This window comes from Micromesistius poutassou, assembly GCF_964030765.1.
Source record: "Micromesistius poutassou genome assembly, chromosome: 14".
Classification (NCBI taxonomy): Eukaryota; Metazoa; Chordata; class Actinopteri; order Gadiformes; family Gadidae; genus Micromesistius; species Micromesistius poutassou.
Genome location: NC_140284.1, coordinates 17,625,835 through 17,642,438, shown reverse-complemented (window position 1 = coordinate 17,642,438; position 16,604 = coordinate 17,625,835). Strand labels below are relative to the sequence as shown.

The 16,604-nt window shown below is 44.7% G+C and overlaps 2 protein-coding genes across 2 annotated transcripts; both read right to left on the bottom strand.

Moving 5' to 3' along the window:
• Positions 1-2,943: 2,943 nt before the first annotated feature.
• Positions 2,944-8,092, bottom strand: xk (X-linked Kx blood group (McLeod syndrome)). Its single transcript, XM_084478834.1, has 3 exons — positions 7,759-8,092; positions 5,186-5,448; positions 2,944-3,940 (listed from the first exon to the last, which is right to left on the bottom strand). Exons 1-3 carry the CDS (start codon positions 8,001-8,003, stop codon positions 3,024-3,026), a joined length of 1,425 nt encoding a protein of 474 aa, XP_084334960.1. The 5' UTR covers positions 8,004-8,092; the 3' UTR covers positions 2,944-3,023.
• Positions 8,093-8,896: 804 nt separating this feature from the next.
• LOC311358709 (lanC-like protein 3) lies at positions 8,897-12,494 on the bottom strand (the record flags this gene model as incomplete). The annotated part of the gene is made up of 5 exons (XM_084478837.1): positions 8,897-9,056; positions 9,567-9,774; positions 10,194-10,391; positions 11,737-11,860; positions 11,961-12,494. The coding sequence occupies 5 exons, from the start codon at positions 12,492-12,494 to the stop codon at positions 8,897-8,899; spliced, it is 1,224 nt and encodes a 407-aa protein (XP_084334963.1).
• Positions 12,495-16,604: the final 4,110 nt, after the last annotated feature.

Here is a 16,604-nt window from a genome sequence, read left to right as displayed (position 1 = left end):
GCACGCACGCACGCACGCACGCACGCACGCACGCACGCACGCACGCACGCAGGCACACACACACACACACACACACACACACACACACACACACACACACACACACACACACACACACACACACACACACACACACACACACACACACACACACACACACACACACACACACACACACACACACACACACACACACGATATGGAGGCTGTTCTATTATTAACTATGACTTTTCCAAGAGACCCGCAGTTCTTGTTTGTTTATAGGTCATTCGTGAGTACTGAGTAGGTCCCCTAAATACCTGCTCATCACGACATTTGGCATCTCATTCAAGAACGTCTGCATGTGGACTATTGGACATAGTGGTTTGAACCCTAAACCTTTCGTCTGGTTGTCAAACCCCCAACCCCAAGCACTGACTAGACTAACCTGCCCCATCAGTGCCCATGAAGAACATTAGGCCTACTCCATAAGAATATGTCATTCACTCCCGTTGCATCCTCGTCTGGTTTGGCGGCTTGGCGTTCATAACGCCCTGACACACCAACCAGATAATCGGGGCTCGGGGACCGGTGTGTGCTGTGCGATCGGAACGTCTGTGTTCTTTTCAGCCGATTGCACATGTTGAATAGGCCATCACCAAATCGGCCTGACTGCCCCTTCTCGCCAGACTGTCCGACGACCGATAAACTGGTTGGTGTGTCAGGGCCTTGAAGGAGACAGTGCTGGTGCCCGTTGTTGGGTTTCCTTGTTGTTTCGCGTTCTGTGGTTTAACATATGTTGAGTTACCTTTGCGTCGGGTTTGTTGCTGTCCCAGGAAGCTGCACGGTCAGGCGGACAGCCGCACAATGAGCAGGGTCGCTGCCGTTGCCATGACAGCAGAATGTATAACGGGAACGTCTCTTCTCTTCTCAATTGTCTGTCTGTCTGGGGATGGTTAGGTGGCATACCTGTGTGGATGAGCTTTCCTCTGATACCCCCATTTTCTTTATGTCTTTGCAACTTGCATGGTCCTACTTCCATGGCTAATGAGCCATGTGGTGACTGCATAACTCACAGCGTTACTATTTGCAAGACAAATAAAGGTATGGTTATCCACAGGAAGTGTACTGTGGAAGAAAGACTTCCCTACATCATCAAGCTCTCAGCTCAACCTCACTGACCCGATCTCCCCTTTCTCCATCCAGAAGACAGAGGAACAATTACACTCTTTATATATTATGAATAAAATATCACTCTTCAATTAGCTCTACTTAACACGTGTTATTGGATTATGCGTAATGGGAACATTTAATATTTATTATTCTATTTGCATTCTTCCTTCGGTATCATTTCCAGAGACCGCGTTTCTTTCCACCGTAATGCAGAGCAGACGCACAGAGGATTGAATTTTCTGTTGTCGTAGCAGCTGGATTGTCACATATGCTCAATTGCCCAAGGTTACCAAAAAACAAAACAAACACTACACCTGTTGCACTTACCACCGCACCACTTGCAGTATCGTTTAAGGGCTTTCCCTGGATTTCTTAGATACATTTAGATTTATTTAAAGTAACAATGTAGGCCTTATTTAAAACAAAGCCTGAACTTGTTTCTTGCTTTACACAAACTAGTTAGTCAAAGCCTACCGGTGAGATCCAGTCCGCCACTAGAGGGAAGCATGGAACTGTCAGAAAAATCTGCTGTGCTTCAATGAAGGCCTCAGACATTTGTCTCATCATATGAATAGAAATTTACTTGATTTGCATCGTAAAATATTTTTTTGTACTATTTCTTGAACATTGTGCATATAACCAAGTTATTCTTTCACATTTAGGTTGGCTTCAATGTGTCTCACATTGATATAAACAAAAAGGTGCATTCGCTGTACTGTACAATTGAGAAAAAGGTGCAAAAGTTGAAATTCACACATTGCATGATCAAAATTAATAAAATGTACTTGTGTTAACAATTTCAATTACAATATTACCACACTTCTGTGATAATATCCTATATCCAAACAAAATGAGCACTTGATTACTATTTGTGAAAAAACATGCAGACACTTTGACAGACAGACATGCAGACAGACTGACAGAACACGGAACAAACCATCAGAAACTCACAAACATTTTACATCGACGGCTGCTGGCTGATAAGGCTCTTCAACGGAAACCAAATTCACCCTTTATCAACATGTGATCTCGTTGCACGTGGAGATGTGCGTGCCACGGCGACAGTGTGCACTTGATCAAGAAACCTACGCATGATTAGGGCTTGAGTGCTCGACAGCCGACAGCTTATTTGTTAGCATCGTTAGCCACAACACGACATCACAAAAGCAGCCATAGATAAAGCTTTTCTTAAGGAAGTAAAAAAAACCTGCATAAAACCATGAAACTCGCCATAAAACACACCTAGATAAGAGTGTTTCCCCGGAGGAATAAGCGGTAGAAAGGTGAGTCTTTAAGGCTCTTTGCATGCACAGCCGATGCCAACATGATAAAAGTCTGCTAGATACAATCATTCCAATACTATAGCCCCTTGTGATTAGAGATATAGCTTACTATAGAGATATAGCAGCATATAGATATAGATACTGCCATGTGTGCTCAATATGTTGTCAGTCCAGTGAGAGTTGTAATAGTGGACGAGGGATTGGTGCTTGTGTGTTCATAGCTGCACAGAACTCTAGCAAGGTGAATGTCTAGGTGGAATGGCTACAGCCATGGTGTATCTGAGTGTAGTTTGTCCTTAAAAGTGAAGTTACCAGGAAAACATGGTTGTGTTTGCAGCCACTTTCTGGTTTTACGTTAAGGACAAATGATTGAATCGTTTTGATCAACTGCAGAGTTGAAAATGCCACATTAAAGTGTGGCCCACATCAAAGACAAATAATGGCCATAATAAGTAGTGTAAACTAAACGTATATATGGCACTTCAAGGGTTAAGAAAGTTATCCAAATCTCAATGGGTTCACCTGTGCAATTGGATTCCTCTGAATGGCACATACAAATATGTAAACTCCTCAAGGTTTCTGCAATCCTTAACGAGTTGCAATTGCAACGGTGTAGCCGATGGCACCATAGGTCTCAGCTCCTACAGCGGGACCCGATTCATTAGGAACATCATAGGTGGAGTCATCAAGCAGGTCGAAAGTCGTGTCGTTGGGTGTCCCGTACCCAGAATGATCAGATATGTCTCTGCTTGCATCAGGGCTTTTTAGTCCCTTCTCAGGGCTTTCTAACAGCCTGCTCTGTGGCGAGGGAGCATTGCAGGACAGGCAGAGGAGCATGGAGCAGTCCCAAAGGCCCTGGGTCATGCTGGAGGAAAACAACCTCCGGCAGGGGTGACAGAAGCGATAGAAGACCAGCATGAAGAAGATGCCGATGGCGTAGGCCACCAGCAGCTGCAGCAGGAGCAGCGGTGCGCTGACGTAGGTGTAGAAGTCCGTCTTGTACAGGTACCAGAGCGACAGCAGCAAGGTGTTCTCCAGGAAGCGCAGCACGTAATACACGGCCATGCGGTACCAGTTGTGGGACTTGTTGATGAGGTCGGGGTCGCTGAGCTTCAGCTGCACGGCCGACCAGCAGAACATGTTGATGCCCGCGTAGAGGAAGGTGAGCAGGCAGAGCACAATGGTGGTGCCCAGCCGGCTCAGCGTCTTCTCGATGTTCTCGGGGAACGGCGAGTGGCTCAGCCAGAACAGCACCCAGGGGTAGAAGAAAAAGGCGATGAAGTTGAGGGACACCACGGGCAGCATCCAGAGCTTCAGCACGGAGCTGAAGAGGACCAGGACCACGACGCGCGTGGCGATCTCAAAGCCGCGCCACATGAAGATGCTGAAGTACGCCATGGGCCGGATGTCCACTTCGTACTCGTCATATTTGATCTTGATGGCCAGGATGTTGCAGCGGAGGGCTCCGTAGACGATGGACAGCAGAGAGATGACCATCAGAGTGCCTGGGAGGGAGAGAGACAAGGGTGGGGGGCGATATGTGATATACAGTATATACGATGACGATGTAGGAGGACCAAGGTCTGGAAGCCGGGGCTTAATCGATCAAAGTTAGGACGCACACACAAGCGTGAAATAAAATGTCAGACCGAGCAGAGCGAACATTGAAAATAGATTTACTATTTATATATATATATATATATATAAATAATTCACTAGTTTATTCACCACCCTATTATAACAGCAGATGTCCCTCAGATATATTGGAACTGGATAGCTAAAATACCCAAACTGCCTACAACATGCTAAGCAAATCGTCCATGATGACCAATTAGATTACCAAATTAAAAATAAATCCTCCAGATCATTAATTCGTCAGTTACATCAGAGCACTTAGACACCAGCAGCTTTTTTCCCCAATATTGCAATTTATGAGCCCAAACCTCTGTGGGACAGACTGAGATTGAGAGAGCTGTGATGGCTGCATCCCTGTGGACGGAAACAAGACGATAACTGAGACTTTGCGACAATACACTCGCTCTCCGTTTCTATCGCTCTCTCCATCTCTGTCTGACACAAACACACAAAGTGTGAAACACATAATCATCGGAGGCTGCAACAGACTTGAAATTCCAGCTTCTCCAAATATAGATGCAAGCTTAGTGCATTAGATGCAAGTGTGTCGTTTGGCAGGGCAAGGAGAGGGCTGTTGGAGGTAGAGGTGGTGCTGGGGCAGAGGCAAGTGGAAATCATCCTTTCTTGGCAGCCTGTAGGCATCCATTACACTGTGTCTGCACACACTTCTAGTGAAACTGCAGATGAGATCTGCAATTGTGTACGATTTACAAAAGACAAGCCAGCACGGAAGGTGATGAAAGGCATGAAGAGGGAGCCTGGGCTAAAACTGCTTCATTGTTTAATACTTTTAATGTCTTGCCAATGCAAATCCAGGCTCCTAACTGCCTGTAGGCATCACTGTGTTTGCACACATACAAAAAACCTATTCAAAACATAATTACGTTGGCAAATAGAAAGACGTCAAAACATTGAGGGATCAGTCTCATTACATGACATGTAATGACTTGACTGTCATTGTCAACCACTTAACTGAACAAAGCCAAACAAGAAGGGAAGCAGAGTGGCAGGCGAAGAAAGAAGAAAGGAAGAGGCTGAACCGGAAAGCCGAGACAATGGAAGGTGGAATAAACATTAGGGCGAACATGAAGCCATCCACAGAGGGGTCGGCTCACCTCTCCCGACGGACATCCCTCGCTGCAGGACGCAGATGTAGAGCTGCAGCGTGAGCTGGGGGGCGGAGCCCAGGAAGGCCTGGATGACGGAGGTGCGGGCGAAGGCTGCTCGGTGGGTGAACAGTTTGCCCTCCGCCTGCCCCACGTGCCGCTCCACCTCCTCTGCCTGCCCGCCGCGGGGGATCTGCTTCTTCTTGGTGATGCTGACGTAGGGCTCCTCCACCAGGCCAACGCTGCCATAGATGCAGAAGGCCTCCAAACACCTGCGGTCACAGAGGCACCATGGGAGATGGAGTTTAGCCGGCCACACAATGGGCAGCATTGTCTTTCTCCTTTTGTTGCGCTAATCAATGAGGTTGCTGAACCATACAATGAGACTTTTCAGGCATGTGCGCGCACACTCACACACACACACACACACACAAACACACACACACACACACACTTGGATGTATCCCCAACGAATGCTCACGGTCTAAACAGGGAATTCTATGTCTAAAACTCACAATGGATAAAGAAGTCATGGCAACCAACCAAACCAGCAGCAGCAACATTAAAAAAATACATTAACAAAGGCTATATAGAAGATGACACATAATCTAACACATTTACAAATGGCTTTTCATTAAAAGGCTCCAGCTCACCTCTGGAGAACGAGAGCTAAAAGGGTTTCCGTGTGCGAACGCAGAATGGAAAGCACTAAAGTGATTTATGCGGGCGGAAAGCCAAGATGAAGGAATTGTTGAGGAATTGTTGTCAGGGGAATGCGGAGGTTCTTATCCACAGCCCCAATAAAAACACAGCAAGGGAGAGATTTTAGAGACAGGGAAGGGGTGCAGGACAGACTGTTGTGAACCACATAAAGCAGCAGTGTGAACCACATACAAAGCAGTATTGCAATATAATGTGTGAGACTGCAAATTAGGTCTCCAAACACGGATGTAGCACTTAGTCTTGTTTGTCAAGATAGAATCAACAAGCTGGTTGATTAAAATAACCAAAAAGGCTCCAAACCAAGCAGAGTTTCAGTTATGTATGTGGGAGTGAGTGAGTCAGGCCCTGTCCCAATTCTCCCCTTTCCCTAGATCTTGCGTGCTTCCCCAATACTTAAGGGAGCAAGTGGGGAGTGCTAATTTTCCCTTAAAAATCAACCCATGAACGCTAGCCAGCTCAGAAGCTGACTCGCAGCTAAGAGCACTCAAAGCAAGTGTTCAGCAGAACGCCATGTTGGAGTAGACCCGTACATGACCCACTAAGGATACATTACATTAGTATCAAAATATGTAAAATACACTGATGGCCCGGGCCCAAGGGGGGGGACATCACTCGGGGAAGTTCACGTTTGAGGGACATCACTTGTGAACTCTGTAAACAGGAAGACAAGAAACGGACGTTCCCCTACACAGTTGTGTTTTGAGAGATAAGGAACCGCCAGCGACACACGTGCTATTCTTAGATGGGGGGGAAGCCAACAGAGAGGCAGATCCACCACAGTAATCATTACATTGCATGCATGAGGGGAGAGCTGGGGTGGCCCCAGCCAGGTCCCCGTAAAGACATAGAGAGGGTCAATGTCAACAAGAACCCCTAAAGAACATCTTAGGCCTACTCGAATAAATAAAATATAAAAGTAGTGATGTTCATACGATCATTAGCTGTATGAACTCGAGTCATGTACTTTTGATGGCTGGATGCCTTGTTGTTTTTTTGTGGCTTTATGGGTAGATGTTTACCTTCCGAGGCTGATTCTCATGAATAAATATGCTTATGAAAAGCATGTTTCACAGTTCGGCACTATGACTTTCACATTAAATATGTACAGTCCATTAATGTACAATATATGTATACATAAACTACATGAAGGCCTACTGTACACGGACTGTGAGAACCTCTCCATGGTGGCTTAGGCTCAGATTCCGATGGAGCATATGGTCAAGCCAGTGCTGTGCTTATTTAGGGCAGGATGAGGTCTAGTATGGACTGAGCTGGGCAAATAGTCCGAGGTTTAGCTCTCAGCTTACACCCACCATTGGTTCGTTTTATCTTACACTTGGCTTGATGGTTGGAACAATGGGAACCATGGGAGCAATAGACCAGTGATGAAGAAATTAAGAGATAACTCCGTCTGTCGACATACTGGGGCTCAAATTAATCAATGTGATCGACTTTGGCCTACAAGTGGCGTTTATTTTGAGAGTATTTAGTAGCTCCAATTCATTTATTCATGAATTGGAGCAATCACATTTTATGGGTTGTGGATGAGCGAGACTGACGGGTTGGGTTGTAATTATGAACTGCCATTCATACTCTCGATGAGCACAGTAAATAGATAACCAGGGCATACATTGCACTGGTCGTGGACAGACACGGCTGAACAATATCCCAGTTAAACGATAGCAACGGTTGCGCAATGTATTCACAAGCAAACACCAAAGGAATGTCTATGGATAACATCTGTTTTACTCGAAGGCGTAGACAGTAAAGTCAGTGGTAGCCTACTGCAGCACCAGTGATTTTTGTGGACAAAGACGATATAGACATGAGTGGAATATATGGCAGAGTAGCCTACTAACCTAACGATGGGTCCAAGCTGAAGAAGGTGTAGGAACAGCACAAGTGGTCGGTCCCTGTTAAGGTCCCGATGGATGAACGTAAGGGTCAGTTGTACGAGCACGGACGCGAGAAGCGTAAACAGGAGAGTGAGTCCTTGCCAGATCTGATCACCGGCTGAGCGATATGTGGAGCTGAGGTAGAGAGCTGCCGTGGTCTCGGCCGTGAAGAGAGACACAGAAACAAATATGGAACTGGGGAAACGCATTCTCACTCACTCCGCCATCGGGGAAATCAGTGGGCTGCTTTCCACGACACAAGGAGATCCATAACACCAAGCATTCGGCCGGAGATACGATGGTGTTGTGCTGGCCTCACGCCGCAGCACACACAACAAGATGTTTTCTCAGCCCTGCCGTTCCACAGATGGCCTATGGGGGGCGCCCGACGCAGTGCGCCTATGTGGTACCAATGCGCCCATGATATGCATGTACACACACACACGCACACGTACACATGTACACACGCGCGCGCGCGCGCGCACACACACACACACACACACACACACACACACACACACACACACACACACACACACATTATATATATTTCATATTGTAATGTCTTAACTGATTGAAGCAAACACATTCACAATACCAAATTTATTCATCTTAATTACGTCAGACGGCTACTGTCTTAGGTAAAGGGGGGCACAGTTGCACTGTAGGAGTCACTGATTTCTCGAGACCGGTTCACGCCAGGCAAAAGATGAACAACAAAGGGGAACTAGATAATAGCGTAAGGGTTCATTTAACAGCAAGTAATGGCGCAAAATCTGTTAACATGTTGAGTTTGTATTGACGACCACAAATCCGCCTGGAGTAAGTTTGTTTCTCTTTACTCTGTATTACTAATTATTATACTTAGTAATCATAGTACTTAACAATGATAATGGCCTGTATTATAGTACAGGCCATCTGGAATAATGGACTGTATTGTTATCCACTGTATTTATTTCATTCATAGCATATTATCATACATATACATATTTTTCATAATATGCATTTATAATGTTCCTAAATATTTCATGCACTCTATTACAGGAAGTAAAAACACAAATGGGTGGAGTCTGTTGACTGAATGTCACATGATTCGGGTTATTTACACAAAGATGCTGAAAAGCGGGAATTCTGATTGGTCGGGCTGCAGGAGATCCACCAGGAAACAGACGGTACCCGACAACCCCTCAAACAGGCTGTAACTACGGGTTACCGAGCATGAGCCGGCCTTAAACTCCTTGGAGAACAGGAATTCAGCAAACCTTGAAGGAGAAAACGCAGTTTAAGAGACACATGTTATATGAACTATAGTGTTAAAGGTGCTGTAGTTCAGATTTAAGAGGAGTATAATTTTTAAAAAATATCTATGAGTAAGTGAAACGCGTGTGAGAATATCTGTTTCGAGTTAAGTCTGCCTGCGTCTGTATGACACAACAAGCTATTAAACCAGAGGCTGCGCTTTAGACCAGGTGTGCCCGGCTTATTTCTGATCAATCAGGGAATCTCATGCCTGATTGGTTCAAGGAATCCATCTTGCCTGTCAATCACAGGAGAACCGTAAGGAGGGAGGGAGCAGAGAGGGAGAAGATGTATTTTGGGTTGCTTAGTTTCTAAATCTTGCTCTCTTCTGCCCTCATTCCCTTCTTCTCTCTCCCTCTGTACAACTCTCATATCTCCCAGTGTCAGTGTCTTTTTTTGTTAATCTTAAAACCAATGGCAGGTGATTTCGGTGGAGAGCATCGTGCAACCGGAGTGAATCCCGCGTGCCTTGCCTCTGAGCGCGGTAGATGTATTTGGAGTTCCCAGTGAGCCGATAGAGCATTAGGAAGACGTAGGCGCTGCCGGCGACTCCGTGACAGATCCCTGGTCCCTTCTTCAGCAGCCCCTTCTGCCACACCAGCTCCCCGCTGCGGATGCAGGTGTCTAGGTACTGGGGCTTGTTGTCGATCAGATAGGCTTTAGCAAACAGATACGCCACGCCTGGACAGAGAGGTCATCTGTTACGGACAGGACACCCTGAAGTGTAGCATAGTGTTGTTTTTTTTGGCCCCACTAAAGCTGCCTTTAGGACAGGGTCATCAAGGATCGACATGTAGCCAATAGGGTTAGGGTTAGGATCAAAGCCTGTGTCAATTCGTCACCTACATGGCTGTGGGTGACTACATACACCCCCCCCCCCCCCCCCCCCACACACACACACACACACACACACACACTATGTCAAGTGCATTGGGGTCTTGGAAAGTGTGTTATAATCATGGATATAGTGCCTTTGAATAATCCCAATTCCCTTACAAACTGAATGAATAATGCATGCACACACGTGGCATACATGTGTGCTACCCGTGTGTCGCATGTCATTTGTACTAGCAGGCCATGGGTGTGTGTGTGTGTGTTACCCGGAGCGCCGTGGCACCAGTGCACCAGTTGGTTCTCCCTCTGGATGATGGCTCCCAGCTCAGCGGGCCAGTTGCAGTTCTGCTCCTGGGTCATGAGGAAGTCCACGCTCTGCCAGACCAGGTCCCTCTCGGGCCGGCTGAGCACCTCGTGGTGGCTCAGCAGCATCTGGAGCACCGCCGAGAGGCCGTGCGCCGCACCTGTAGGGGGGGGACACCAGCCGTGGGGCGGGGTGGGGGGTTGAGGGGTTGAGGGTTCCTCGTTTCCCACACCGTTCTCGTCTCACCCCCCCGGTCGCCAGGTGTGAGTGGTGATTGGCCGTCACGAGCCGTTTTGAAAAATCGGGCTTTTATGACATCACAAGTTGGGCGTGTCCACCTACAGTCCACCGGGTAGGCTATAAAGACTGATCCATCCGTCACACATCTAGGTGGACACGCCAATTATTTCCGGGGACTGTTAACTGGCGTACGCAGCTCACAGGGCGTAAGAGCCTCTCGACCTACGGAGGGGGGTGGGGGTCACCAGCCAACATGCACCAGCAGACATGGAAGGCTCCATGCCGCAGGGACAAGAGACAGGAACCATGAGCATTCAACAGGTTATTCTGTGGAACAATAGCTTCATATACTTGCTGTGTTGTTGTACCTATTCCCACTTTTGGGATAGACAATTGTTTGGCATGATCAGAAAAGGAACAGAAATGAATTGAGCTACCATCAAAGTAAATAAAGAGCTACATAATCTACCTCCGCTCGAACAGGAAAGATTAGAAAATGATTAAAAACGGACATACACGGCAAACTGCAAAGAATGTACTTTATATGGGAATAACAATCAGGAAGTAATTATGAAGATTTGAAATTAAATATCATGACCAAATGAAAATATAAACTCTTTAGTAATGAGTAACCATATCTATGAACAAGGGACTGAGGCTTTGATTATGAAATACTTTTAGATGGACCAAGTAACATGCTTGGGGTGAAAATGCAGGCTTCATCTCAGAAGAAAGAGCAACTCTCCCAAGGATTCAGGGCACATGCACAGGAAAAAACGTATTATTGAAAAGTAAATGATTGTGTTGAAATGTGCGTGCTGATTAAATAACAAACATTTGCTAAACATTGTTATTTCTTTACAGGTATGCAATTTTGTAATTAAAAGTAATCGTAATTAAAGTAATATAAACAGCAATATCACCGCCTATTCATTTTAAGGATTGTATATCTGTTTTTACTTCCTCTATGTTGTCATTAAACTGTTGCTGCATCCATGCACAGGTTAGTTTGGGAAATTGGGGCTATGCTTACAATAGACCTTATGTTGGTGCGATCGTTACAGAGCTCCAATTCTGATGACTGTCCACATCTGATGCTATCGAGGAAAATTGAAGTTAGTTTCAAACCACGAAATGGACCGTTCCCATAGAAACATATCTCCTCTTCAGTAGTATACAAAATAACAAGAATACAGTTAATACAATGTTTATAAAGCTAATAATCGTGTAATTTGAAGCCAGCATGTATCGTAAAAGCAGCTTACCTAGGTATTCTGTTCCATAATATGAGTACATGAGTGGAAAGGGCTTTCTCTTTTTCCTTGCATATTGTTTTCCAGAATCAATGATGGCGTGGCATATAGCTTTAATTTGTTCCTTTCTAAGAATCTGGAGGAGAAAAGAATGTAGAGAAATCATTAGCATCAATGGACCATGGAAACTCAAAATAAAGCAACGAAAATGAAAAAGTGTTGATTTGAGAGCTCACCTCTAAGCCCAGCTTCTGTTTGAGAACGAGGGTAGCGCACAGGTACCCCGCCCGGCCTGCGAACAGTTCATCTGAGCCACACTCAAGGAAATTAATGGGCGCGCAAACCTCCCACAGGTTACGAAATTTGGCCAGGGGTTTAACAAACTCAGCCAGCCCCATGGCTTTATAGATCATCGCTGCCACCGCGTAAATCCCAGCCCCGCCGAGAAGAAAGGCGGCCCGCGTGTTTACGTCTCGGTCGGCGTCCACGTGTCTCACGGAGGCGTCGATGATTCGCTTCGCTGTCTCGAGATACGCGTCTCTCTGCTCGGTAAACAACGGGCATTCGGCGACATGGAACAACATGTACGCCACTCCCGCAGGGCCGTCGTACAGCCCGCCGTCGTAGTCGCCAGGGTCGAGGGGAACCTGTTTCAGAATGTTATCCACGGTGGCAGTGACCGTGGACACGATGGCCGCGGTGCCTCGGCCTGAGTGCAGCGCACCTTTGTAGTCGGAGAAACGGTTGAGAAAGCATAGGTTGTTTTCCATCGCCGTCAACACGACCCCACGATGGGCCCCCCGCAAATGTGGCACTGGCAATATTCGCTCTTCGGAGTGGAAAGATAAACTTAGGTTCCTTCCTTATCCAATCCCGTCGCTCCTGATTGGGTGTTTCGATGGCACTTAAAGGGCACCCAGAAATAAATTGCATTGCCTCATCATGAATTGCCTTGGGTCAATGAATCCGTGATTATAATAAATGTTGCGGAATAGTTCCACATTGACATTTAAAGAATACATCTGAATTATAACCATAGCATATTGGCCTATGTCGAATAGTGTCATAGCCATATGAACCCGATTCCCTTAATTTAGTATACCCGCTGCAAAAGCTTAACTCATAAAGACTACTTACTGTGATATTAGTTTAAATCTATGTTAGTTCCTCCACCTGTACCTAACATATTTTATTGAAACGTTGTCGCCAGCCAGTAGATGGTGTCAGACGTTCTTCAGTAGCTCTCCTTGGTGCTGAATCAGGCGGCGACGCAGCGAAACACACCAACCACTTTCCCTCCTTAGTTATCCCGCAGAAATAATACTTTATTGAGATGACATTCAAAACCTTTGAACTGGCAATGAAGCACCTCTCTTCTTGAATCCCTTTGGTTAGTGATGGTAAAAGCAGGGTTCAACTGGGTCATGTTGCGCTGAAGTCAACTCCTCTAACACTTAGCTACCCCTTACTTATTAAGGGTCTTATTATAGCTATAGTGCTGCATTTTGTACACTTGAAGCTAAGACACCGAAGTACCCATATCATTTATTAGTGTTTCAACTTTTCTAGTTATTGTTTGAGGAAACTAAATAAATCATGTATAATTATTCACTAAAGTTCAGTTCCTATTTTATTGTCCCACAAAGGTAACTCACTTTACAGCAGGGCATGAAAATAGTACAAAAACATTACCAATATAATTATAAACGATAACGATTGATGAACCGTGAAATTTGTTGTCTAATTCTTAGTCACCCAGAGTTGGAGCACATCTCAATGAAAAAACCTAAGATGAACAGAACAACACCCCCTTTATTAATAACCGTAGTTATGTTTAGTGTTATCAGGATAAGTATAAGGGTTAGAGTAGTGATAGGTATACTAAAAGGTTAAGTGTGAGTTATAAAGTTTAAGGTTAGGGATTCCTATTGGATTTGAGGGGTTATTTTAAGGCTCTGAGTTTGGTATAAGGGTTGGGTTTCCTATAAGAGTCAGACTATATGGTTGGGTTTTTGGATCAAGAGTTTGGTACTAGGGTTAGGGTTTACTATAATGGGTCATGTTTTAGGGTTTCTATCGCTCCCTCGCTGTTGATGCGTAATAGGTCTTGCGACGCAAATTCATCAGATCACTCGAAAATCCCAGCCAATCAGATCGCTCAGAAAATTAAAACCCCCTAACCAAACAGGTCCCAAAACACAACTTGAAGTGAATCTGCTGAAGATTGGGAGGGTTCTTGATGTTCGATGGGCTGCTATCAGCTTCAGAACGGTGACGGCTGAATGGAACAGGCTGCTGCCTCTTGAGATGCAGGACTAGGCAAAGGTCTATATGGCAAACATGGAGACGCTTGAGTTCCTGTGTGGTTTAGGAGTAAGGTATTATGCATCAGAGGAAATCGCAACCCTTTCATCGACCTTACAAGAAAGCGGAATGCCACTCACAAAAGCAGACGTTTATGAGAGTTTATGAGGAAAAAAACATTGAACTAATTTCGTTAATGATAGCTACTCCAGGTGAAAAAAGGCAGGAAGCCCCTACAGCTGCAGAGATACTGTAGTTTTGTGGTATTTCCTTCACAACCAGGATTAGCACAGGATCAAGCAGGATCAATCGTCTTCGTATATTATTAGTAGGCAAGCTAGGTAGTGATGTGATTTAAAGTTGTTAGTTGTTAATTTTTTTGTCTCATCAAAAGGCATTGTGGAATGTGCAGAATGGGCGCCTGAGCAGTGGCTAGCGGGTGACCTCTGCTGGTTGAGTTGACACATAGCCAAGAATTATAAATGTTACGACACTAAAATATCAATTAAATTATGATTAAAATATCTCAGTACTACCCTTGGTTACATGTCAAAACGACTAGTTACCGTTATCTTAATCTGAAGTTACTCTTGCATTGTGCTTGCATTGACAAAATGCTTCTTTCTCCCTAGCAACCAGTTACGGTTAAGAAAAATTAATTTTCACAACTTGTTACATTTCTTTAATTTACTGTAATAACATTGCTTACAACGTGTTACTTTTGCCTACTTTTATTTTGACTTTTCCACTTCCTGTGTGCCCAGCGTTCTACGGTCTGTCCTAAACTAGAAATGAGAAGTGGCGAAGAATCTAAAGAACTCAATACTAACATCATAATAGTTATTTTCGTAGCCCATAATTAACACTATAAGAAAATAAAATTCCAATCTCAAATTTAAGAAAGACTACCGGGGGCAGTTAATTTCAACATCAACATAAATGTAGCCTCTTTTTTTCACATGTGAATTGGGATTCAAGTGGCCTCAAATATTACCGTTAGCCAAATCCGACCAAAGTGATTCTCAATGTTGATAATAACCTGATTGAAATCAATACGACAATAACGCATGGATCAAAGAGCGCATGTTGTAGTAGTCAATCTTCGGAAATTTGTAGTTTCACGCTAGAGACGCTAGAGGTCAGCAATACCCGCCGTCGCGCAATGACGTTGGTTAGGAAAGTGGAGTCGAATTCATTCTAAACAGTGCGGTATTTTCCTATGTTCGAAAGGAAGCACCCTTTCATCTCTCCTTGACCCGATAACGGTTTCCACAAAGGTTAAGGAAAGGAGGCATAAAGGTTAGGAGATTTGACTTTCCGAATCGGGCCCCGGACTATTAAACACTACAATTTCGTTAAGAAATTCAATAAGCAAAATACGGACATATGTGAAAACGCACAGAACCCCAAATGATACCATGAGAATAATGAGATTTAATTATTTAATGTTTTAGTTAATCAAATAAAACTGATACAAATTTGACTTAAAAATAAAAAAAGAAAGGCTGACTCAAGAGGTGCCACTAAAGTAACTAGGCTACTTTCGAGATTCAGTGTTGGATCGCAGTGCTTTTCTTTTCGATTTAAGAAATCTGAACACAAAAATATTAAGGTAGGCGTGGATTTTCCCCCCTTTCAGTACAAAATAAAACCCCTCCAACAACTGTCTAATTAGTTCCCTCTCTACTGTACACAGCTACCGAAGACCTGCAAGCGGGGCAGGACTGCACAAGCTTGCTGGCTTAATGAGATCCAATGGGCAAACAGGGATGAATACTCCACATAAACCTCCATGAGTTATTAGGGTTGATACTTTTTCAGTTGATGCAATTAAGTTACGTTGAAAATGTTCTGAAAATAAGTTGAGACCAGGGGACTGGTGTGTGTGTGTGTGTGTGTGTGTGTGTGTGTGTGTGTGTGTGTGTGTGTGTGTGTGTGTGTGTGTGTGTGTGTGTGTGTGAGAGAGACTGATGTTGAGGACTTGTATGGCGGGATTTGCTATACAAACATCAAAATCAAGCAGCGGGTTGTCATTCCCTATTTGAAACGTATAAAACATGTTCTCCGTTACACCTCCATGTCCCTGCTCTATGGCTGGCCGTCAGAAAGCATCCAAAAAAAAACAGCACTGTATAATAGAGGCTTGCATGACTCCAATAACGGCTCTTCTTTTGAACACATGGCGGCTCTAGAGCGTGGTCACTTGACAAAGCGGTCCGATCACGTAGCGTTCAGCAATTCGATTTAGTCACTGTTCAAACCTGCCGGAAAACAAACTGCTGTTTTTTCAGAAGGGGAAGGAGAGCTTTTTTTTTGTGAGATATTGGACAGAAAACAGTAATACCGAGCTGCATATAGCACGGTATTAAATGAAACGCACCTTTCATTTTCAGTGAGCAGCGCTAAGTTACATATTCAAACAAAACAGCAGTGCCCGTCCCGCATGCTTTGACCCCATAATGATCAACACATCGCTGTGGTGGTGGGTAAAGAAAGATATACCCCTTGATTGAACGAAAATAAAGGGGTTGACAAAAATAAATAAGCACTCCTTTGCATAAGCCAGCTTGAATTAA